Source organism: Mesoplodon bidens, assembly GCF_964165515.1.
Source record: "Mesoplodon bidens genome assembly, chromosome: 9".
NCBI lineage: Eukaryota > Metazoa > Chordata > Mammalia > Artiodactyla > Ziphiidae > Mesoplodon > Mesoplodon bidens.
In genome coordinates this window covers 49,325,826-49,350,449 of record NC_138166.1, presented here as the reverse complement: position 1 = coordinate 49,350,449, position 24,624 = coordinate 49,325,826, and the positions used below count along the sequence as shown (strand labels likewise).

Below are 24,624 nucleotides of genomic sequence, written 5' to 3'. Positions count from 1 at the left end.
TTCATTCCATTGGTTTATATTTCAATCCATTATTTATCAGGAACATATAATGACACTTTTTGTATGTTTCTCTGTTAATACCAGATCAAATACTCCAGCGATTTAGGGGATTAATGGGCAGTCCTCAGAATGACCTCAAACTAACCTAAATGGCATAAATCATATGAGGGAGGGCTTTGGAGTTGGAGAGATAAGGGTTGGAACCTCAAGTTTTTACACTGTGTCAAATAAACAGGGAGAAGGAGGAACATTGGATATTTAAGATTATTTACTGACTGAACTGACCTCTCCCCACAAACCTACTAGCAGGTGTTTACAGTCAAGTACTTAGTTTAATCATATTAATGAAGATTATAAGGAAGCTTTAAAATCTCAAGGCTAGTGTGCAGTGCTAGAATTGTTCACAGAGCATTCAAGAGAAATTGATTATCATAGGAAGTTAAAACAAACAGTTCACTTAGTAAGTTAAGAGCTGAGGGAAGGGTTGGCTAACATTAACTTGACGTGAGTCTAGCAATTCAGGTGTATAAACTTTCTACCTTTTCAGCAGGCAAAAGATGCCAGTGATCAATATTGAGGACCTGACAGAAAAGGACAAATTGAAGATGGAAGTTGACCAGCTCAAGAAAGAAGTGACACTGGAAAGAATGCTGGTAAACTGCTGCTGTTTTGTATTTTATTTTTAAACTAGAGATAACTGTAGCACTACCAGGTTAAAAGCCATTGAAGGGGAGCAGAATTTGCCACCCCAAAATATGCCTTTTTGGCATAAGGATTATTTTAGGCTGATCATTTTTGAAAAATAGCAGACACAGGGGAAGCTCTGAAAACCAACTAGAAGTTACCCTTTCCTAAGAGACAAGTTACATTTATAAGGGAAATCTCCATGAGTAAGGGTGTCTCCTTCTCTGTATCAGGAGGAGAAGCATGACTCTAAATCTCTAGAAACTCTTAATCATGGAGAACACAAGGACTTAGATCTGCTTAACAGCCTTACCCTTGTTTGCTGTTGTTAAAAAACAAAATTCAACTGAGTAAATTTGAAGATATAATTGGCTTTATTAAATAATTCATGAATTGGGCAGCATCCCATCTAGCAAGTAGAAAGGCTCACCAAGGAGCTGTACAAAATGGAAGGTTTTTATAGGTACAAAGGGGTGGGACAAGGAAGTCATAAACAAAAGAAAGAATTATTTCAGGCAGGAGCAACTTCCTTTGGGGGAAGAGCAGGGGTCTATCATGCAGATTACCTCACTAGTGCTGATCAGGAAGTTACAGATTGATAGGTTTAAATTCCACTCCTGGGAAAGGCTGAAACTGCAGTTAAGTTAGGTATTAAGTTTTGGTTTGTTGATGTGGGGCTTTGTCCATTTAGGGACTGTTCTTTGTTTTAGCTTTGTTTTGTTTTTTTAATACTGTGCTTTTCCTTTCCCCCCCCCCCCAAATAAAAAACGTGTATTTGGGGTGTTAAGAATTACAGTTCAGGAGACAGATTTGGGTAAAATGGAAAGAGTGTCCAGGGAAGAGAAAGAGTCAGGGGCTTACAAAGGCAAAGCCAAGAGGTTGTACTCTGACATAAGGGAGGAAATATTTGTCCATAAGGGATAGGCTGTCCTGAATTATTTTAGGGTAAGGTTCTGGTAGTTATCTTAAACCCATAACTGGCTCCCCACACCCCTGTCATCCACACCTACCATCTTCTTTTGTCTTTCACTGCAGTGGGATTTAAGGCGGTGGCTTGGACTATTTGAGGGAGCTACTCAGTTTTCCTGAGTCTCTCCCTTGTATACAGGAGGTATACATGTTATTAAACTTCTGTTTGCTTTTCTCCTGTTAATCTGCCTTTCTTATTACAGGATTATCTCAGTCAAGAACCTAGAAGTGTAGAGGGAAAATTATTTTTCCTCTCCCACATCATTCACTGGAGAAACTCAATATAGTTGAAAACAAGTTGTTCAGATAAAATTCATCAGAAAGTAAGAAAATTAATAATCATAATTATCTTTTGATTTAGAGTTAAAATCAACAGTTTGGCAAACTATTTTCCATAAGCCAAATCCAGCACTTAGCCTGTTTTTCTATGGCCACTAAGCTAAAAATGTTTTAAAATTTTTATAGAGTTGTTTTATTATTTTTTTTAATTTTTTTTTTTTTTGCGGTACGCGGGCCGCTCACTGCTTTGGCCTCTCCCGCCGCGGAGAACAGGCTCTGGACACGCAGCCCCAGCGGCCATGGCTCACGGGCCTAGCCACTCTGCGTCATGTGGGATCCTCCCAGACTGGGGCACAAACCCGTGTCCCCTGCATCGGCAGGCAGACTCTCAACCACTGCGCCACCAAGGAAGCCCCTTTTTAAACATCTTTATTGGAGTATAATTGCCTTACAATGTTGTGTTAGTTTCTGCTGTATAACAAAGTGATATACATATATCCCGATATCCACTCCCTCTTGCGTCTCCCTCCCACCCTCCCTATCCCACCCCTCTAGGTAGTCACAAAACCCCAAGCTGATCTCCCTGTGCTATGCGGCTGCTTCCCACTAGCTATCTGTTTAACATTTGGTAGTGTATATATGTCCATGCCACGCTCTCACTTCATCCCACATTAACCTTCCCCCTACCGGTGTCCTCAAGTCTATTCTCTACGTCTGTGTCTTGATTCCTGTCCTGCCTCTGGGTTCTTCAGAAAAAAAAATTTTTTTTTGCATTCCATATATGTGTGTTAGCATAGGGTATTTGTTTTTCTCTTTCTGATTTACTTCACTCTGTATGACAGACTCTAGGTCCATCCACCTCAATACAAATAACTCAATTTCATTTCTTTTTATGGCTGAGTAATATTCCATTGTATATATGTGCCACATCTTGTTTATCCATTCATCTGTTGATGGACATTTAGGTTGTTCTATGTCCTGGCTATTGTAAATAGTGCTGCAGTGAACATTGTGGTACATGACTCTTTTTGAATTATGGTTTTCTCAGGGTATATGCCCAGTGGTGGGATTGCTGGGTCATATGGTAGTTCAATTTTTAGTTTTTTAAGGAACCTCCATACTGTTCTCCATAGTGGCTGTATCAATTTTCATTCCCACCAACAGTGCAAGAGGGTTCCTTTTTCTCCACACCCTCTCCAACATTTATTGTTTGTAGATTTTTTGATGATGACTGGTGTGACGTGGTACCTCATTGTAGTTTTGATTTGCATTTCTCTAATGTTTAATGACATTGAGCATCCTTTCATGTGTTTGTTGGCAATCTGTATATCTTCTTTGGAGAAATGTCTATTTAGGTCTTCTGCCCATTTTTCGACTGGGTTGGGTTTTTTTTTTTATATTGAGTGGCATGAGCTGCTTATATATTTTGGAGATTAATCCTTTGTCAGTTGCTTCGTTTGCACATATTTTCTCCCATTCTGAGGGTGTCTTTTTGTCTTCTTTATGGATTCCTTTGCTGTGCAAAAGCTTTTAAGTTTCCATAGGTCCCATTTGTTTACTTTTGTTTTTATTTCCATTTATCTAGGGGGTGGGTCAAAAAGGATCTTGCTGTGATATATGTCATAGAGTGTTCTGCCTATGTTTTCCTCTAAGAGTTTTATAGTGTCTAGCCTTACATTTAGGTCTTTAATCCATTTTGAGTTTATTTTTGTGTATGGTGTTAGGGAGTGTTCTAATTTCATTGTTTTACACATAGCTGTCCAGTTTTCCCAGCACCACTTACTGAACAGGCTGTCTTTTCTCCATTGTATAGTCTTGCCTCCTTTATCAAAAATAAGGTAACCATATGTGTGTGGGTATATCTCTGGGCTTTCTATCCTGTTCCATTGATCTATATTTCTGTTTTTGTGCCAGTACCATACTGTCTTGATTACTGTAGCTTTGTAGTATAGTCTGAAGTCAGGGAGCCTGATTCCTCCAGCTCCGTTTTTCTTTCTCAAGATTGCTTTGCCTATTCAGGGTCTTTTGTGATTCCATACAAATTGTGAAATTTTTGTCCTAGTTCTGTGAAAAATGCCATTGGTAGTTTCATAGGGATTGCGCTGAATCTGTAGATTGCTTTGGTTAGTGTAGTCATTTTCACAATGTTGATTCTTCCAATCCAAGAACATGATATATCTCTCCATCTGTTTGTATCATCTTTAATTTCTTTCATCAGTGTCTTATAGTTTTCTGCATACAGGTCTTTTGTTTCTTGAGGTAGGTTTATTCCTAGGTATTTTATTCTTTTGGTTGCAGTGGTAAATGGGAGTGTTTCCTTAATTTCCCTTTCAGATTTTTCATCATTAGTGTATAGGAATGCCAGAGATTTCTGTGCATTAATTTTGTATCCTGCTACTTTACCAAATTCATTGATTAGCTCTAGTAGTTTTCTGGTAGCGTCTTTAGGATTCTCTATGTATAGTATCATGTCATCTGCAAACAGTGACAGCTTTACTTCTTCATTTCCGATTTGGATTCCTTTTATTTCTTTTTCCTCTCTGATTGCTGTGGCTAAAACTTCCAAAACTATGTTGAATAAGAGTGGCGAGATTGGGCAGCCTTGTCTTGTTCCTGATCTTAGTGGAAATTATTTCCGTTTTTCACCATTGAGAATGATGTTGGCTGTGGATTTGTCATATATGGCCTTTATGATGTTGAGGTAAGTTCCCTCTCTGCCTACTTTCTGCAGGCTTTTTATCATAAATGGGTGTTTAATTTTGTCGAAAGCTTTTTCAGCATCTATTGAGATGATCATATGGTTTTTATCCTTCAATTTGTAAATATGGTGTATCAAATTGATTGATTGGCGTATATTGAAGAATCCTTGCATTCCTGGGATAAACCCCACTTGATCATGGTATATGATCCCTTTAATATGCTGTTGGATTCTGTTTGCTAGTATTTTATTGAGGATTTTTGCATTTATGTTCATCAGTGATATTGGCCTGTAGTTTTCTTTTCTTGTGACATATTTGTCTGGTTTTGGTATCAGGTTGATGGTGACCTCATAGAATGAGTTTGGGAGTGTTCCTCCCTCTGCTATATTTTGGAAGAGTTTGAGAAGGATAGGTGTTAGCTCTTCTCTAAATGTTTGATAGAATTCGCCTGTGAAGCCATCTGGTCCTGGGCTTTTGTTTGTTAGAAGATTTTTAGCCACAGTTTCCATTTCAGTGCTTGTGATTGGTCTGGTTATATTTTCTGTTTCCTCCTGGTTCAGTCTCGGAAGGTTGTGCTTTTCTAAGAATTTGTCCATTTCTTCCAGGTTGTCCATTTTATTGGCATATAGTTGCTTGTAGTTATCTCTCATGATCCTTTGTGTTTCTGCAGTGTCACTGGTTACTTCTCCCTTTTCATTTCTAATTCTGTTGATTTGAGTCTTCTCCCTTTTTCTTGATGAGTCTGGCTAATGGTTTATCAATTTTCTTTATCTTCTCAAAGAACCAGCTTTTAGTTTTATTGATCTTTGCTAGTGTTTCCTTCATTTCTTTTTCATTTATTTCTGATCTGATCTTTATGATTTCTTTCCTTCTGGTAACTTTGAGGTTTTTTGTTCTTCTTTCTCTAATTGCTTTAGGTATAAGGTTAGATTGTTTATTTGAGATGTTTCTTGAGGTAGTATTGTATTGCTATAACTTCCCTCTTAGAACTGCCTTTGCTGCATCCCATAGGTTTTGGGTCATTGTGTTTTCATTGTCATTTGTTTCTCGGTATTTTTTGATTTCCTCTTTGACTTCTTCAGTGATCCCTTGGTTATTAAGTAGTGTATTGTTTAGCCTCCATGTGCTTGTATTTTTTACAGATTTTTTGTAAATGATATCTAGTCTCATAGCGTTGTGGTCAGATACGATTTCAGTTTTCTTAAATTTACCAAGGCTTGATTTGTGACCCAAGACATGATCTATGCTGGAGAATGTTCCATGAGCACTTGAGATGAAAGTGTATTGTGTTGTTTTTGGATGGAATGTCCTATAAATATCAATTAAGTCCATCTTGTTTAATGTATCATTTAAAGCTTGTTTTTCCTTATTTATTTTCATTTTGGATGATCAGTCCATTGGTGAAAGTGGAGTGTTAAAGTCCCCTCCTATGATTATGTTACTGTCGATTTCCCCTTTTATGGCTGTTAGCATTTGCCTTATGTATTGAGGTGCTCCTATGTTGGGTGCATAAATATTTACAATTGTTATATCTTCTTCTTGGATTGATCCCTTGATCATTATGTAATGTCTTTCTTTGTCTCTTGTAATAGTCTTTATTTTAAAGTCTATTTTGTCTGATATGAGAATTGCTACTCCAGCTTTCTTTTGATTTCCATTTGCATGGAATATCTTTTTCCATCCCCTCACTTTCAGTCTGTATGTGTCCCTAGGTCTGAAGTGGGTCTCTTGTAGACAGCATATGTATGGGTCTTGTTTTTGTATCCATTCAGCCAGTCTGTGTCTTTTGGTTGGAGCATTTAATCCATTTTCATTTAAGGTAATTATTGATATGTATGTTCCTATTACCATTTTCTTAATTTTAGGGTTTTGTTTTTGTAAGTCTTTTCCTTCTCTTGTGTTTCTTGCCTAGAGAAGTTCCTTTAGCATTTGTTGTAAAGCTGGTTGGGTGGTGCTGAATTCCTTTAGCTTTTGCTTGTCTGTAGAGGTTTTAATTTCTCTGTTGAATCTGAATGAGATCCTTGCTGGGTAGAATAATCTGGTTTGTAGGTTTTTCCCTTTCTTCACTTTAAATATGTCCTGCCACTCCCTTCTGGCTTGTAGAGTTTCTGCTGAAAGATCAGCTGTTAACCTTATGGGGATTCCCTTGTATGTTATTTGTTGCTTTTCCTTTCCTCCTTTTAATATATTTTATTTGTGTTTAATTTTTGATAGTTTGATTAATATGTGTCTTGGAGTGTTTCTCCTTGGCTTTATCCTGTATGGGACTCTCTGTGCTTCCTGGACTTGATTGACTATTTCCTTTCCCATGTTAGGGAAATTTTCAACTATAATCTATTCAAATATTTTCTCAGTCCCTTTCTTTTTCTCATCTTCTTCTGGGACCCCTATTATTCGATTGTTGGTGCATTTAATGTTGTCCCAAAGGTCTCTGAGACTGTCCTCAATTCTTTGCATTCTTTTTTCTTTAGTCTGCTCTGTGGTAGTTATTTCCACTCTTTTATCTTCCAGGTCACTTATTCGTTCTTCTGCTTCAGTTATTCTGCTATTGATTCCTTTTAGAGAATCTTTAATTTCATTTATTGTGTTTTTCATCATTGTTTGTTTTCCCTTTAGTTCTTCTAGGTCCTTGTTAAATGTTTCTTGTATTTTCTCCATCCTATTTCCAAGATTTTGGATCATCTTTACTGTCATTACTCTGAATTCTTTTTCAGGTACACTGCCTATTTCCTCTTCATTTGTTTGGTCTGCTAGGTTTTTACTTTGCTCCTTTATCTGCTGCGTATTTCTCTGTCTTCTCATTTTGCTTAACTTACTGTGTTTGGGGTCTCCTTTTCACAGGCTGCAAGTTCATAGTTCCCATTGTTTTTCTGTCTGCCCCCAGTGGGTAAGGTTGGTTCAGTGGGTTGTGTAGGCTTCCTGGTGAAAGGGACTGGTGCCTGTGTTCTGGTGGATGAGGCTGGATTTTGTCTTTCTGGTGGGCAGGACCATGTCCGGTGCTGAGTTTGGGGGTGTCTGTGAACTTACTATGATTTTAGGCAGCCTCTCTGCTAATGGGTGGGCATGTGTTCCTGTCTTGCTAGTTGCTTATCATGGGGTGTCCAGCAGTGGAGCTTCCTGGTTGTTGAGTGGAGCTGAGTCTTAGCGCTGAGACAGAGATCTCTGGGAGAGCTCTCACGATTGATATTAAGTGAGGCCAGGAGGTCTCTGGTTTTCCACTGTCCTGAACTCGGCTCTCCCACCTCAAAGCCTCAGGCCTGACACCCCGCCGGAGCACCAAGACCCTGTCAGCCACACAGCTCAGAAGAAAAGGGAGAAAAACAAAAGAAAGAAAGAAAACAAATAAATAAAGTTATTAAAATTTAAAAAATTTTAAATATTGTTAAAATTAAAAAGTAATTAAGGGCCTCCCTGGTGGCGCAGTGGTTGAGAGTCCGCCTGCCGATGCAGGGGATACGGGTTCGTGCCCCGGTCTGGGAGGATCCCATATGCCGCGGAGCGGCTGGGCCCGTGAGCCATGGCCGCTGGGCCTGCGCATCCGGAGCCTGTGCCCCGCAACGGGAGAGGCCACAACAGTGAGAGACCCGCATACCGCAAAAAGAAAAAAAAAAAAAAAAGTAATTAAAAAAAAAGAAGAGAGCAACCAAACCAATAAACAAATCCACCAATGATAACAAGCGCTAAAAACTATACTAAGGTAAACATAAAAATCAGAAACTAGTCAGTCACATACAGCAAACCCCAAGTCTACAGTTGCTCCCAAAGTCCACCTCCTCAATTTTGGGATGATTTGTTATCTATTCAGGTATTCCACAGATGCAGGGTACATCAAGTTGATTGTGGAGATTTAATCTGCTGCTTCTGAGGCTGCTGGGAGAGATTTCCCTTTCTCTTTGTTCGCACAGCTCCCAGGGTTCAGCTTTGGATTTGGCCCCACCTCTGCATGTAGGTCGCCGGAGGGCGTCTGTTCTTTGCTCAGACAGGACGGAGTTAAAAGAGCAGCTGATTCGGGGGCTCTGGCTCACTCAGGCCGGGGGGAGGGAGGGGTATGGAATACGGGGCAAGCCTGCGGTGGCAGAGTCCGGCATGATGTTGCAACAGCTTGAGGTGTGCCATGTGTTCTGGGGAAGCTGTCCTGGATCACGGGACCCTGGCAGTGGCGGCTGCACAGGCTCCCGGGAGGGGAGGTGTCAATAGTGACCTGTGCTTGCACACAGGCTTCTTGGTGCGGCAGCAGCAGCCTTAGCGTCTCATGCCCGTCTCTGGGGTCCGCACTGATAGCTGTGGCTCGCGCCCATCTCTGGAGCTCATTTAGGCAGTGCTCTGAATCCCCTCTCCTCACGCACCTCAGAACAATGGTCTCTTGCCTCTTAGGCAGCTCCAGACATTTTCCCAGACTCCCTCCCAGCTAGCTGTGGTGCACTAGCCCCATTCAGGCTGTGTTCATGCAGCCAAGCTCAGTCCTCTCCCTGGGATCCAACCTCCGAAGCCCAAGCCTCAGCTCCCAGCCCCCGCCTGCCCCAGTGGGTGAGCAGACAAGCCTCTCAGGCTGGTGAGTGCTAGTCAGCCGTGATCCTCTGTGCGGGAATCTCTCCGCTTTGCCCTCTGCATCCCTGTTGCTGTGCTCTCCTCCATGGCTCCGAAGCTTCCCCCTTCTGCCACCCGTAGTCTCTGCCCATGAAGGGGCTTCCTAGTGTGTGGAAACCTTTCCTCCTTCAGAGCTCCCTTGCACTGGTGCGGGTCCTATCCCTATTCTTTTGTCTCTGTTTTTTCTTTTTTCTTTTGCCCTACCAAGGGGAGTTACTTGCCTTTTGGGAAGCCTGAGGTCTTCTGCCAGCATTCAGTAGGTGTTCTGTAGGAGTTGTTCCACATGTGGATGTATTTCTGATGTGTTTGTGGGGAGGAAGGTGATCTACACGTATTACTCCTCCGCCATCTTGAAGCGTCCTCCTATAGAGTTGTTGTAAATAAAAGGGAAAGAAAAATAAAATGAAGAATATGAGACATCATATTTTAGCTAAGCAATAAAGTTAAACAATGCATATAGGCATTTTGTTTTTACTTTTCTAAATTGATAAGCTTCTCTTTATTTGATATTGTTCAAATACTTTTAGCCAAGACATCCCCTCCAGCACTGTCAAGGCCAGTAATGAATGAATATATTCTGTTCCTTCTTTGCAAATAAAAATGAGTTCAGGCACAAGAACTCACTGGTTTCTCCTAAAATCATTTTTCACATCTTAGAAATGGTTACCAAAAGTCCTCTGCCAGTAGAAGGAGGAGAAGTGGCAAAGGAATAAAAGTTTCCACCAAACAGTGACTGAAGCTTAGAAAATGTAGATATGTATTTTAAATTTCTTTGTTTTGGGAACATCAGTAGGACAAAAACTCCTCCACAAGTGATAAGAGTATATTTCATATTTCTTAAAACAAACAACAAACAAAAAGCTTATCAGGCCAAAGCAAAAAAAGGAGCTTGTATTATCTTCATACTTTGCTCAAAACTCTTACTCCCAGTAAAAATTGGAATTTTGGTTTCTTTTATGTTTATAGTTGCCTCAAACTTCCCTGTTGCCCCTTCCATACAGGCAAAACATGTATTACTGTAAAGATAAAATTAAATCTGTAAACAGCACAGAAGCTTGGAACGCACACCAAAAAAGTTTAAATCCTTATGTTTATAATTGGGGAAAATAAACCTTTGAGGTAAAGAAGGGTTATCTTTTTCTTCTTTATTTGAAACATCCAAAAGCTGTTTTTTATTTATATACTCAGGATTGTTTTGTAGGCAGTTTGGTTGTCATCATGTTTACTATTCACTTGTGGCAAGTTCACCTGGGAATTTTTGTTTTGGATAAATATCGCATCCATCCCCATTTGTCAGGTTTTGGGGTTCCTTTGCCCTATTACTCAATGTGTCTTTGCTCTTGGAATCAATTTAATCTAATATCAGACTGCCAAGACTACACACACATGCACACACACAGAACTTTCCAGGCCTGGACCCAGAGCTCTGACACAGGATAGCATAGTGTCATCACAGTACAGGTAAGTGGGTATCCTCTGGAACCATATTCCTGGTTCAGATTGTGGCTCTACAACTTACTTCCTGTGTAATACTCACTTAAATGAGCTAGCTCATCTGTGCCAGTTTCTTCTTCTATAAAATGAGAATAGTAACAATATGTAATTATTATTACTTTAAAAATTATTATTTATATCTATGAACCAGACTGATTCATAATGTGCCTCAACCTACTTTGCTGTTAAGGCAGCATTACTGTCAGAGTAAGACAACTCTTTGCATCCAGTTTCTAAAGCTGAAAGATTTGCAATGACTGTAAGCGAATATAATAGGCAAAAACTAAAAGCACTCTTTATAGTAATAGCTACCATTTGATTGACTATCTATATATGCCAGGTACTTAATGCAATCTGTGTTGCTTCCCCTATTTCATAGATGAAGTAACTATACCTTAGATAAACTATTTTAACTAAGGACACACAGCTGGTAAGTGGGCAGAGTCAAAATCAAACCTGGGATGGCCTGAATCCAATGCCCATGCTCTTTCCACCATGCCATATAACCCTGTATTAAACTATATATACTTATAATAAGGCTCCGTGAAATAATTTTGAAGCACATCCACTCACATAGGATTTTAGGTAGTCTGTTCCTCAGTATCCTCAGATCCTAGCCAGACACTGTCAAAACTAACCCCTCACTGAGTCCTGTTCCTGACGACTGGTTGGGGCCCAAAGAGCTGGTGTTTGGAAGACGGGGGGAAAAGTGAATCTAAATCTCAAGTTTGAATTTTGAGGAGGAAAAAAGTGAATCTAAAGTATTGCATATTTCAAATGTGTGCATAAACTCCAGGTATCATTCTGTGAAGGAGTCACCTGAACAATGCCCTGCCCCCGATTAGAAATGATCTGTTCTAATATGTAGATAATGAGTTTGCAGAGTTCTAAGTAATCTTAAGTCTTCTGTCTAATGTTGCTTAGAACTTTCATGCAAAAATGGTGTGAAGATTTTATTAAAACAATAAATTCCTTGGGTAACTTACAGAATGGTCACTTCATGGACTGCCAAAATGAAGCAGTTTTGTGTTAATGTCATGAAGGATAAATTAAGTGAAAACAAAACAAGTTGACCATTTAAAAAAAATGAATAATTTGGTCCCATGTGTGTATATGCATGTGTATACACACACACACACATACACATACTCATACTTACACATGTATAGAACTTTGCCTCTCTCTAAGCAGTATGTTACATGGTACATTAACAGGCTCTGGCTGAGTCCATTAAGATACCAAAGCCTGATTTTTCACAGGGTCATTACTATAATGGAGCCGATGCCTAAGGAGCAAGCTCATAAGCAAAACGAAAGATTTAGTTTAGCCAGTATTTATTTACTGAGCACCAACTAAATGCAGGCTCTGTTCTAGATGCCTGGGACACATGTGAACAAATCAGCCAAAGGTCCCTTTGGAACTCACCTTCAAGTTTACAATCATGATCAGTCATTGTAGACCAGCTTAAAATAAACTTACATGTGTATACTTCTGAGAATCCAGGAGTGGTGATAAGCCTGGAATTTAACAATTATTCATTCCCTTCCACATTCACAGGTCATATTTTTGGAGTGAAGAAAACGATTTAATCAGTGCTCACTCTGGTAACGTTCTTGACTTGTGCTGTTAGCTGTTTTCTGATCCCTGGACCCTGTCTCCTCTAAAGAAGCTGGAGGCAGCGTGCGATGAGAGCCCTTAGCTGGAGTATGGCGGCTGGTTAGCCTTTGCCCAGAGATACCCACAAGGGCAGGGCAGGGAGCAGCTATTTCTTCTTCTCTCGTAGAAAGTACAAATGCATTGGCAGAAAGCAGAATCACATTAAGAAGACAGAACACACACAAAAATTCTTATTATAAATGCATTCTTGGATTCTGCAGTATTCTCTATTAAGCCAAATGAGTCATCTCTTTCTTTTTTTCCTTTAAGGTGTCCAAATGTTGTGAAGAAGTAAGGGATTATGTTGAAGAAAGATCTGGGGAGGATCCATTAGTAAAAGGTATCCCAGAGGACAAAAATCCCTTCAAGGAGCTCAAAGGAGGCTGTGTGATTTCATAAAAAAAAATTTTTTTTAATTCCATGGAATATCTTGAACTTTAATGACATACTGTTTGGTCATATGTAATAATACTATTAAGCATGTACATGAATTTTTAAATTATAAATATGAGCATTTAATAAAATTTGGACTGTGATAATACATAAGTCTATGCTTTTCTTAAAGTACTTAGCACAGGGTTTAACACATAATTGACAACAAATATTGATTGACCCATTTCTTTAACAATAATATGTTTTATAAATGAGTTTATATTATTCTGGATGCCAGCATATAGTTAATGTTTTATGTTTCTCCATTACCCTTTCAGCACTCTTAATTTCATGGTTAGACTTGTATTTTCCCCAGCCTTTCACTTACTTAGAGAATTAAGAAATCTATTTTTCTGATTCACGGAAAACCTATCTTGGCAGAATGTATGCTGTGAAGAGTTTTGTTGTTGATGTTTTGCTTTCTGTTTCCCTTTCTCAACCCTCAGTCAGCAGCAATGGTTTTAACATAACCTCTTTCTGCATTCTTACCAGTTCTACTTGTCACCAATGACATGACTTTTTCCTAGAATGCCAGTTGGATTAAGGGTTCAGTCTGTGGTCATGGAGCATGGTGGATTTAAGCAGCACTCAAATAAAGGTCATGAGAAGCCAGAAAGGTCTGGCTCTGGCACTTTACTGCCTGCCTGACTTTGGATAAATTACTTAATCTCAGTTTCTTCTACTGTAGGATAGGGATAATAATGATCCAACCCCCTTTTTCATGGTGGTTAAATATTATACTAGGGTAACTACAGCACTTAGCATATTGTCTGACATGTAGTAAGACCCAGTAAATGTTAACTAGTATTATTACTGGGAACAGAACTAGACAAAATACTTAGAATCCTTTAAGATGCATGCAATTCCATCCCTTCCCCACGAAGACTCACCAGTATAGTCTTTTTTCTGCAGCAGTGTAAGGGCAAGATGATAGAATAATAGCTATCACCTGCATCACCTGCCTAATCAGTTTCCTCCCGGCATCTTAACTGAGTTCTCATAAGCCAAATTTCACTACCTTTGTGCTAATGACTAAGAGATAACTTGCCTGTGCTTCTGTAACAAATGACAAGTGTAAACTACCCCAACTCGGAAACTATTTTTGTTGTTAGTGTCTCTATGTTGCTATCCCACATTTACAGTGCTGTTTTTGGATACGTTAGTAATCAGAATACTCAGAAATGCTAATTGATTGTCATCCTTTTAAAAACAAGATAAGAGTTATCTATGATTGGGCCTGGAAGGGAATCTAAAGGTCGTCTCAGGTTTGGCTTCTAGCACAGTGCCCTCCTACTCTGGCCAGAGTAGATGTTCAGCAAAGATCTATTGACTCTTGTCCAACCCCTTCCTCTCGGAGTGGAGAAAATCGAGGATCAGAGAAATGAATTGGCAAATTTCTCAGGGCCAGATTCTGGATCTCTGGATGAATCGCTAGCAACACACTCCAACACGTGTCAAACTGTTAATGAGTCTAAGCGCATACTGCTTGCCGCACGACAGGCCAATAATCAAGCGATGAGTTCTTCAGGCAACAACTCTATTCAGACAGCCAGCAAACTAAAAAAGATGGTGGGCTTGTGTCCCAAAGAACCACCTTGCCTGAGTTAGAATTCTGGCTCCTTTTACACTAAAAGAGGAGGGAGTCAAAGTCAAACATTTCCTGGTTCCCATCAGCCTCTGGAGGGGATGTATTCATTTCTTTCTCCCTGCCATCATTCACAGGTGGGCCTGGTCAGGGTGTTTCCTGTGAGCTAAACAAAGGTATTTTAGCTAAATGCATATTACCTAGGAGGCAGGGTTCCCAAATATGGACCATTATGTAAAATTTAAGCTTACAGGCAATATCCCTTTAGTGATTAACTTGTAATAGAATACAAAAGATTCTTCCCTATTACAAAACATGCTTTGTGTATTAAGGGATTCCAAGATAAACTACAAGAGTCTCATCATTTTTCCTCAGGAGAAGCTTTTTTCCCCTGTGTAAAATTACAAAAACCCTCTCCAACCTCACCCCCAGCACTCCCTATCTCCCTTTCCCACTCTAATTTTCCTCCGTAGTACCCACCACCTTCTAGCATCCTATATATTTTATCTATTTGTTTGTTTGTTTAATTGTGGTCTGTCTCTAGGAGCTTTTTCCATGTGCCATTTAATGTTTATTAAGTGTTCAATATATCTTTTTTTTCTGATTAAAAAATATGAAGTCTTGGCTTTGACATTTAGTAACATGTATAGTCCTAACAACATCTCTGCCTTTCATCTAACAACTGGAAATAGATTTGGGAGCCAGAAGATGCTACATTAAAACCCTGACTCATCCACTTTATAGCTGAGACCTTCAGATAAGTAATTTCAACACTTGAACTTTGTATAATGGATTCAGGTGGATCCTTATGTGACTATATAAAATCATTTAGATAGAAAAACATATAGAAAAAAAGTAATGTCTTTGATTATTATAAAACCTTTAGACTTCCTGTAGTCAACAGACTTAACTATTAAATAATCCCTGACCTGCCACCTCATTTTCTCACCTGGATTTAGTCATACTGATCTCTCCATCCGAAATGTCCCTCCACTCCATCTCATTTCAGCCTTTTGAAATCCTACCCCTCTTCTGAGGCTCACTAAAAACTGTCTCTCATTCCATTCCCAGCCTATATCTCTTTAGTCATTTAACATTACTTTGCTTTCTCTTACTATAATTTATATGGTTGTCTTAGTATCAGTGCTATACTGTAAATTTCCCAAGTCAGAAACTCTGTTCATCTTTGAAACTGCCATATCAACTAATAAATTGTCTCTACAATTTAATTAACTTAATAAGTGTTCAACTAAAAGCAGGCAAGGGACGTATTTTTTATATTGGATAACTCAGAATTCTTATTGGCTTAACTAATGATTAAATCAACCATAGGGTAAAATTCCTGTTGCTTAAAAACACAGATTGTCAGCAGAAACTTGAATAAGATAAAAATTATAGGAAAAATGTATAGAGAAAGATGGTCCAGGAAGAAGGTAATAAAATCATGAATGTCCCTCAGCCTACACAGCAACAACTGGCAGTCAGCGACTGGGTTTTTTTTCAGAAGTTGTTATTCCAGGGCCACCATTGTACATATAAGTGAGTTTAAACTTTAGCAAGAAAAAAAAAAAAAACCCTCACTCTTATTTTAATTTGGATTGATTTGATTTTAGCCCAATTTCAAAACAAGGCTAATTTCAAACTTCCTAAATTCTTAAAAGAATGTATTGCCACAAGGAAGACAGTAAACTGAGTAACGAAAAAGACCAATTATATTCAGTAGAAATTAAACTCTTGTTATGGACAGAATTGGTAAATCACTTTGATACCATGAATTGTAAGTAATTGTTAATGAAAATTGGAACATCAGACCTGGTCTTCTTGTGATTTCCTATTATTTTTATCTGGAAAAGGAATCTTATAATAAATTGAACCAATATCAAATGAACCGAGTGTATCAAATGTGGGTTAAATATTTCCCTTAAAGAAACAATCATTTTCATGGCCTAAACAGTCATCATTTACTTTATAAATTTTAGAAGAGCATAATTTGGGAGGTAACCTAGTTTTATTTATACTACAGAACAGAGGCAGAAGGGATCTATGTCTTGAAAAAATCACAAGATAAAACCAGAACCCTGCCTTTTTTGAGCTCATGTTATATTAAATCAACTCCAATAAAATTAACCTCAACGTTTGCTTATAGACTTTTCTTTACATGGATTTTTAACAGCATACTTCATACATTAAAAAATAGTCAAAGAGCTTTCCCTTTCTTTACATGCCAAGGTAAATATGTCATAGTCTTTGCTCTTTTATACTTTAAAAGTGAAAATAACCACATGGTTAATTTTTTTTAAATTTAGATTCTTTAAAACATTTGTCAAGAGACAGTAGGCTAATAAAGTTTCCAATTACATCTGTCATCTTCACTGCATAATGGTTTCTACACATACTACTTGGTAAAGTAACTTCTATTAGAGGTAATATGTACAATATAAGTAAAAAGTTAACACAATTGGATACAACTAATAATGGATTTTAACATTTGTTTATCCAAAATGTTTTGCTAATATGTCTTCGAGAATACACGAGAAATTGCTTACCATGGTTGCCCTCTAGGAGGTGAAGTCGTGCTTAGGAATAGGGAGCTACATACTCTTGTTTTTTGTTTTTTTGTTTTTTAAAGAAAAAAGTGCCCATCATTTTACCATTTAAAACCAAACAACAGGGCCTCCCTGGTGGCGCAGTGGTTGAGAGTCCGCCTGCGGATGCAGGGGATACGGGTTCGTGCCCCGGTCTGGGAGGATCCCATATGCCGCGGAGCGGCTGGGCCCGTGAGCCATGGCCACTGGGCCTGCGCGTCCGGAGCCTGTGCTCCGCAACGGGAGAGGCCACGACAGTGAGAGGCCCGCATACCGCAAAAAGAAAAAAAAAAAAAAAAAAAAAACCAAACAACAAAACGTTTTTCAGTGCCATGTGATCATGAGATGTCAGCATTTCCCAACTCAGTTTAATCAATTTACTTAATATGGTATTATTAGCATGTGAATTATTTGATAAGAATAAATTTTTAAAATTATACTAATATGTATTTCATTTCTAATTTAAGTCTCATAATACTGTGGAAGAAGTTAAAGAACCATTTAAAGAACCATAATGGATTTATAAATATCACTGCATGCAACTAGATGATTTCACAGGGAAGAAATTTCAAGGCCAAAATAACTCTATTCTTATGATTTGGAACAGACAAACATTAATTTACTTAACCAACTTATTTAATTTGGGTGCTGAACTTATTTAATTCAGGCCACATTAACTTACTTTCACTAACTTATTTAAGCTAGTTTTAACCAACCTTTTACATTTAAGCAATGGGCAAATTAAAAAAAAAAATCAGTTCTGGAAACAGATGTGAGCTTTTTGTCTTGGCTCACTGCTTGCTAACAGGGAAAACTGCAGCTGATCCAAGTTTTTTGAGCCTGGGAGATCCTGGCATGTGTGGTATTTCAAATACAGAAAATGAAGCTCCTAAATATTTTTCTTTGTGAAAGTGATGTGTCAGATGTAGATACATAAATACAATTAGAAATGAAATGCACCTTAGCTAATTCACCCCTCCCCTACCCCATGACATACCTCACAAACTAGAAAACCAAAATCCAGGAAGAAATAAGTGACTTTTCTAGTGATGGCCAGTGGCAGAGCAGGGGCTGCAACCCACGAGTACTCATCAAGGGGCTCATTGTTCTTTTCATTCTAATATATTCATTGAGGATAAGTGGGTGGAGCCTGGTGAGGAATTATGAACAAACAAAAACCTCTGCTTACAAAACAGGGAATGGCTATGGTGTCTAAGGCCGAGTACCCTGAAGTAGTCAGCTACTGCCTCTACTCAACTTGAATTTGACTCTATAGGCAGGAGGTAATCTCTGGGGAGAAAGGAATATGTATCTGACTGCTTGGGATACTTTATTTTTTCTTCCTGCATGCTTTATTTTTCTTCTAGTCTTTTGAGCATCATTAACAAGGTTTTAGATAGTCAAAGGGAAACCTTGTATTGCATGCAAACGTTTGTCACATCAGACATTGTTCCTAGCTTCACAAAGTAGCAGCTAGATGCATGTTGCTTTCCAGAAAGTGGAGTAACCAATACTAAGCAGATCCACTGCAAACATCCAGGAAGATGCTTGAGCCAGGATTTCAAAACCCTCGGTGTCAAGTGTCACCCAAACCTTGACAGATGGGGAATGGAGAAATACTTTCTGGTAAGAACTTCAAGATTTCTGCTTCTGTCTTTTCTAGGATCATCCGCTTATACTTCGAACATTACAAAACATTCTCCTGAAGAAAGAATAAAACTCTGCTGTTGAGGATGACAATTTATTAATGTCAGAAAATGGCCGTGTGAGTTATAAACAATATTCACATCCCGATACCTTTTTTATTCCAAAATTTGTTAATCCGCTTCGGGCATTTAAGAGACTGGGTGTGTATACATCAACAGATGTGATGGGCGTTTCTGAGATTACAGCTCAGTTTCATTTTCCTCTTAGGCCTTTTCTTAAGCGTCCACATTTCCCACAGTAAACAAGTATGTAGCTGGAGGAAAGTTACATGCTGTATATTTTTGAAACTCTTGGAGAGGTGAAGGGCCGTTATTTCCTGCCGGGTAGTGTCCTCCTTTTCTTGTTTTACAAACAAAACCCGGATGTGCCTTGGGGTGGGGGTGGGGGGTGGAAATGGAACAAAAAGTAAAACTTTTATTGTTTCTCCAGGAAAGTGGGCTCGCTCGACTCCAACCCTTTGGCCCCAGCCCAGGCCGGTCCCCCGCGGGCGTGGCAGGGTCGGGAGCCGGGGCGGGCCCGGCCAGCATCCCCGCGGGAGACCGCGCAGCGCAGCGCGCAGCCTCTCTGCGTCCTTGGGCACCCTCGCAAACTCAACCTTCCCCGGGCTCCCGGGGGCAGGCCTCCTGGGGTTGTGGAGACCTGAGAAAAAGAGCAGGGGTTTTAAGATCCTGGGACGCTAGGCAGGGCTGGCGTGAGGGGAAGTCGTCGGGGCGCTGGGGGAGGCTGTCACCTCCTGCGCTGGCCGGGTGCGCAGGCAACGTAGTTAGTTCGGGACTCGCCCTGGTTTGCGGCACTTCCAGCCGCTCCACTTCCACAGCTGTCCCTGCGCCCAGTCTGGGGCGAAAATGCCGGCCCTTCACATCGAAGATTTGCCAGAAAAGGAAAAGCTGAAGATGGAAGTTGAGCAACTTCGCAAAGAAGTCAAGTTGCAGCGACAACAGGTAAGTTGGATGTCCCAGAATATTTCCTTCTCTGAAATGAACCAAAGTCAGCTTTTCCTAGTTTGTTGCAGTAAAACAGTTTTTGGCTCGGGGTGGGGGTGGGGGGTTGTTTTGGGTTTTTGGTTTTGGTTTTTTTTCCTTTTTTCTGCAGCTTCTTTTGAAGAAGGGCTTTGGTGGTGCTTGGGAACTGCCAGCTGATGTGGGGAAATCACAGGAGGTAAAGGAGAGAGCAAGGATCTCATGAGTAATTTAAAGCCAAGTGTTTGAGAATGAGGGGAACAGACAAGAAATTCTGCCTGCTGTTAGTTGGTTTTAAAAACTACTCAAGCTGTAGGGAAAAGGCAGATGGCTACTTAGTTCCTTGATCTTTTTCATAATGGGAAAGAATGGTATTTAAAAGGTTTTTTAAAAAAATCACAATGTAAGTCTTGAATTACCTAGTTTTGAGTTTCATCAGGGCTCTCTAGGAAGTGAGTGATGAACAGTCCACTGGGGCTTGGGAGCAAAACATTACAGTGTCTATCTTTATTTATTTGTAAATCTCATCCCTTTATAATTTCCACTTTATGTTTTGTAAGTATGTGCAATGAACTAATACCTATACAATAGTATCTTTATTTATTTATAAACAAATAATTATACTGTGTACAAAAATTCTTTTTCGTGATCATGATTAGAAATTTTAGAGACCACTGAAGTGGATTACAAATTCTGTTAGAACATATGTCCCAGTGTTCAGAAGTCTCCACTGAAATTTGTTGGAGACTTTGTAATTTTTACTTTAAGTTTTTACTGGGAATACAGGCCTTCGTTTCTTCCCTTTTTCCTCAATCAGGCAACCTGTAGTCCAGGAATAGGTTTTTGGATAGATAATTTTTTAAGGGAAAAATAGTCCTTTCTCCCCAGCAAGAGACGTAGTCCCTTCTCCCCAGCAAGAAAAATTTTAACTGATTTTATTTCTCTATGGTCTAATACTAGAAAAAGGTAAGGAAAAAATGGAAAGGAAGTAGGTATGGTTAATACGTTCACTTACCTTCCTGCTCTAGTTATGGTAAATCTGTTCATAACAAGAGTCTTGTTACTCAGAAAGCACATTTTGAGTGATGTTTGGAATGTGCAGGCTTTTTTGTGTTTTACTCTTTATACATTTCTTTTCTCAAATTTAATCTGTAACTTCCAAATCCCTAGTCTTCCAGGATTTTGAAGTTCAAAGTCCTTTTTGTACATGTTGAAAGTTTCTGTGACTTTAAAAATACTGCTGTGTTTAAAGGGAAAACCAAAGTTAGAGGACCCAGTGAATAGGATTGTTTCTTGAAACTTTAAGGGATCCATTTTGTTAATGGCAAAGCCCACAGTTTGGCATCTGTTGATCCCTTAGATTTTTTTCACGCATTGAACCTCAGAGGTTACAAATTAAACAGAGTTGCATATATTGAAGTAAAGCATTGTCTGTGCCAAGTTGAAATATCTTAATATTTGGTATCACTATGCAGAACTTATAGGGAAAAAAAGAGACAAGTGTCTTCCAGTTATCAAGCTTCAAATTAGAAATTGGGCAGGGGCCTGGATGCAGCTGACCGTGTGGAAGTTAACGGTATCATTCATTAGCCTTTCCTCCCTGCCAGCTCCCTCCACTCCTTAGGACCCACCCTGCTGGATTGGCTTTCCAGTTCCAGAAACCCCAAGTCTGTGCCAGAGGGAGAGAAAACTTCAGGGATAACTTAGAGGGTAGAGGGAGAGGCATCTATGTCCTAATAATAAGATTCCAGCATTTTATTATGCACTTTGAATTATAGAGTGTTAGTTCTAGAAAAACATTATGGCTCTTAGAGATCATTCAACCCACTCACTTTTAAGGATTAAAAAACCTGAATCCAGGGCCTCCCTGGTGGCGCAGTGGTTGAGAGTCCACCTGCCGATGCAGGGGACGCGGGTTCGTGCCCCGGTCCGGGAAGATCCCACATGCCGCGGAGCGGCTGGGCCCGTGAGCCATGGCCGCTGGGCCTGCGCGTCCGGAGCGTGTGCTCCGCAACGGGAGAGGCCACAACAGTGAGAGGCCCGCGTACCGCAAAAATAACCCCAAAAAACCAACCAAACAAACAAAACCTGAATCCTGAGGAGGCTAACCAGCCTTTTATTTAAGACCCCAGAGATAATGATAGAGCAGTTATTAAAACACTAAAACACATGTCTTCTTGATGCCCAGTCCACTATTCTGTCAATAAATTGTTCACTCCTGAGCTGTGTACTCTGCTCAGGCCAAGGATACAAAATTCACAGGCTGAATTCTGGCTCTAGCTAGTTGTTCTTCAAACATATCCTCTTGACCATGGAAGGAAATGCATCAGAGAAGTCATTATTCACTTCTGGAGGTTACACATCTTTTTGGAAACCTAATGAAGAAGGCTCTCTAAGAACAGATACAATTTGGGGAAACATGAGTCTTATCCACAAATTTCTCTGTGGCCACAGAGCCCAGCTTATGGACACTTACATCATCACCTCTGAGAATTCACTTAAAATGCCTGCACAGTGAACATCAGCAATGATTGACAGCAAATGTTACCTGAGAGAATGGTACTTGTAAAGATTTATAAAGATTTTATTTTGCCACATTTTAACTGTATCACCTAGGCCTCCACACTGACGTGCCAAGAATCTTTGAGGTGTGGGAGTAAAACACTAAATTTTTGATTGTTAAATTTTAATTGTGGTATAATAGACATGAAACGTTATGTTAATTTTAGGCGTATAACATAGTGATTTGATATGTGTATATATTGCAAAATAATATATTTTTGGCTAGTTTAGAACCTCATCTTTTAATAATTTCTAGTTTATATTTTATGATTATACATGATGTATTAACACAGTAGTAACTGCACTTAGTTATAAGTAAATAATTATGTACATTTTGGAATACATATGCAAACATTTTTTAGTGATCAACATTAAAACAGTTTGAAGATTACTAATCTAGATTACAAAATCAATGGGAACATTTGCCTAGTTTTAAGAGGACTCCACTGGAATTTTCTGGAACTTCTATAATTTTTACTTCTAATTTCTTACTAGTAATGCAGGCCTTCATTAAGACAGTAATCCTTTTTTTCTTTTTCTTGTTTATTCCCCTCCCGTTTTTTAAAAATCACTCTTACAAACTGTCTCTTTTGAATGGAGTTTTTGAAGAAACTATTCAATCCTTCCTCCATTCAGAAAAAGTTTAAATTACTTACATAAACACAAGCCTCTCATAAGCCTACTAAGCCTCGGATAAGCCTTTTCTTATGATCAATTCTGAGCAGAAACATGGGGTGGGCATGGGGGTGACTTTTGGGCAACATTAGCCTCTCCAGAGTCAGACTTTCTCCAATGCTTCTATCATTTTATGAAATTGCAGAACCTGGCACATACCCAGTAAGTGAGACTTTTTGCAGGACACACCCCAAAACATTTGGGGAGTATATACTGTTGCATCTGTTCATTAGCATGCAAAATTGAAAGTGGAGTACGTTTCAGTTCCTAAAATATGGTGGATATGTCATAATTGTATTTTAGCAGAGGAAGGAAATCATATGAGGCATAGTGGATAGAAAATTCTGGAAGTAATTTTTTTTTTTAGCAGCTTTATTGGAGTATAATTGCTTTACAATGGTGTGTTAGTTTCTGCTGTATAACAAAGTGAATCAGCTATACATATACATATATCCCCATATCTCCTCCCTCTTGTGTCTCCCTCCCACCCTCCCTATCCCACCCCTCTAGGTGGTCACAAAGCACCAGCTGATCTCCCTGTGCTATGAGGCTGCTTCCCACTAGCTATTTTACATTTGGTAGTGTATATATGTCCATGCCACTCTCTCACTTCGTCCCAGTTTACCCTTCCCCCTCCCCGTGTCCTCAAGTCCATTTGGAGGTAATTTTTTAATACAGTGACTTTAAAACTTTTTTGACCCTGACCATAGTAAGAAATATATTTTACATAGGCTGTATCATTCATATATATTATATAGGCTCTGTGCTGCACTCTAATATTTTCATTCTATTCTATTTCATTTTAAAACTTCTGGTTGTACACAATTATATTAATTTCACTGAAGGGTGGTGACAAAGTTTGAACAATCCTGAACTGATTCATTCTTTCTTTCCTTTCTTTTTCTCCTTAAGGTGTCTAAATGTTCTGAAGAAATAAAGAACTATATTGAAGAACGTTCTGGAGAAGATCCTCTGGTGAAAGGAATTCCAGAAGACAAGAATCCCTTTAAAGAAAAAGGCAGCTGCATTATTTCATAAATAACTCTGGGGAGAAACTTCCTCCTCAGTGGAAGAAGTAGTTTGTTGTAGTTTTCTGAAATAAAACCGACGTGCCTTTTAAAGAAGGAACAACAAAATTTAAAGGAGACTTTCTTAAGTGCTCACAGAGATATGGTTTTGTCTGAAAGCTATGTGCTTCTCATCTTGCGCACTACACACCCCTTTTAAGAGGACAGAGAGTATCAAATGTACGATTATGGGAATAAGGACATCACTTGTGCATGACTCACCTCTTTCAGTATATTGCTTGATGCCTCAAATAAAGTTTTATCTCTGGAAAATGAGTGTTGGTGATTTAAGAAGGCTGTTGTTTTGGGGAATTTTGGGGGGTTTTGTTTTTTTGTTTTTTTTTTTTTTTGCGGTACGCGGGCCTCTCACCGTTGTGGCCTCTCCCGTTGCGGAGCACAGGCTCCGGACGCGCGGGCTCAGCGGCCATGGCTCACGGGCCCAGCCGCTCCGCGGCATGTGGGATCCTCCCAGACTGGGGCACGAACCCGTGTCCCCTGCATCGGCAGGCGGATTCTCAACCACTGCACCACCAGGGAAGCCCTTTCATTACCTTTTATACTTCTCCGCATAACCTTTTGGGTGTTTGGGACCTGTATCTAAAGATTAGGTGGTTTGATAATCAGGTCTCAGATCCAGCTCTCTCTGCTTCAAATCTCAGGAGGTTTACAGCACTGAGTTCTGAC

General features: G+C 39.4%; 2 protein-coding genes across 2 annotated transcripts; both read left to right on the top strand.

Moving 5' to 3' along the window:
* Window positions 1-551: 551 nt before the first annotated feature.
* On the top strand, window positions 552-12,767 carry GNGT1 (G protein subunit gamma transducin 1; the record flags this gene model as incomplete). The annotated part of the gene is made up of 2 exons (XM_081244306.1): window positions 552-653; window positions 12,639-12,767. The coding sequence occupies exons 1-2, from the start codon at window positions 558-560 to the stop codon at window positions 12,765-12,767; spliced, it is 225 nt and encodes a 74-aa protein (XP_081100432.1). The 5' UTR covers window positions 552-557.
* Window positions 12,768-19,091: 6,324 nt separating this feature from the next.
* GNG11 (G protein subunit gamma 11) lies at window positions 19,092-24,213 on the top strand. The gene is made up of 2 exons (XM_081244623.1): window positions 19,092-19,618; window positions 23,786-24,213. Exons 1-2 carry the CDS (start codon window positions 19,523-19,525, stop codon window positions 23,909-23,911), a joined length of 222 nt encoding a protein of 73 aa, XP_081100749.1. The 5' UTR covers window positions 19,092-19,522; the 3' UTR covers window positions 23,912-24,213.
* Window positions 24,214-24,624: the final 411 nt, after the last annotated feature.

Bases quoted from the DNA above. Each gene is read 5' to 3' on its own strand.
- GNG11 (XM_081244623.1), top strand. From the start codon at position 19,523: ATGCCGGCCCTTCACATCGAAGATTTGCCAGAAAAGGAAAAGCTGAAG. The intron at 19,619-23,785 runs GTAAGTTGGATG...TTTCTCCTTAAG, and splicing joins TCAAGTTGCAGCGACAACAG to GTGTCTAAATGTTCTGAAGA.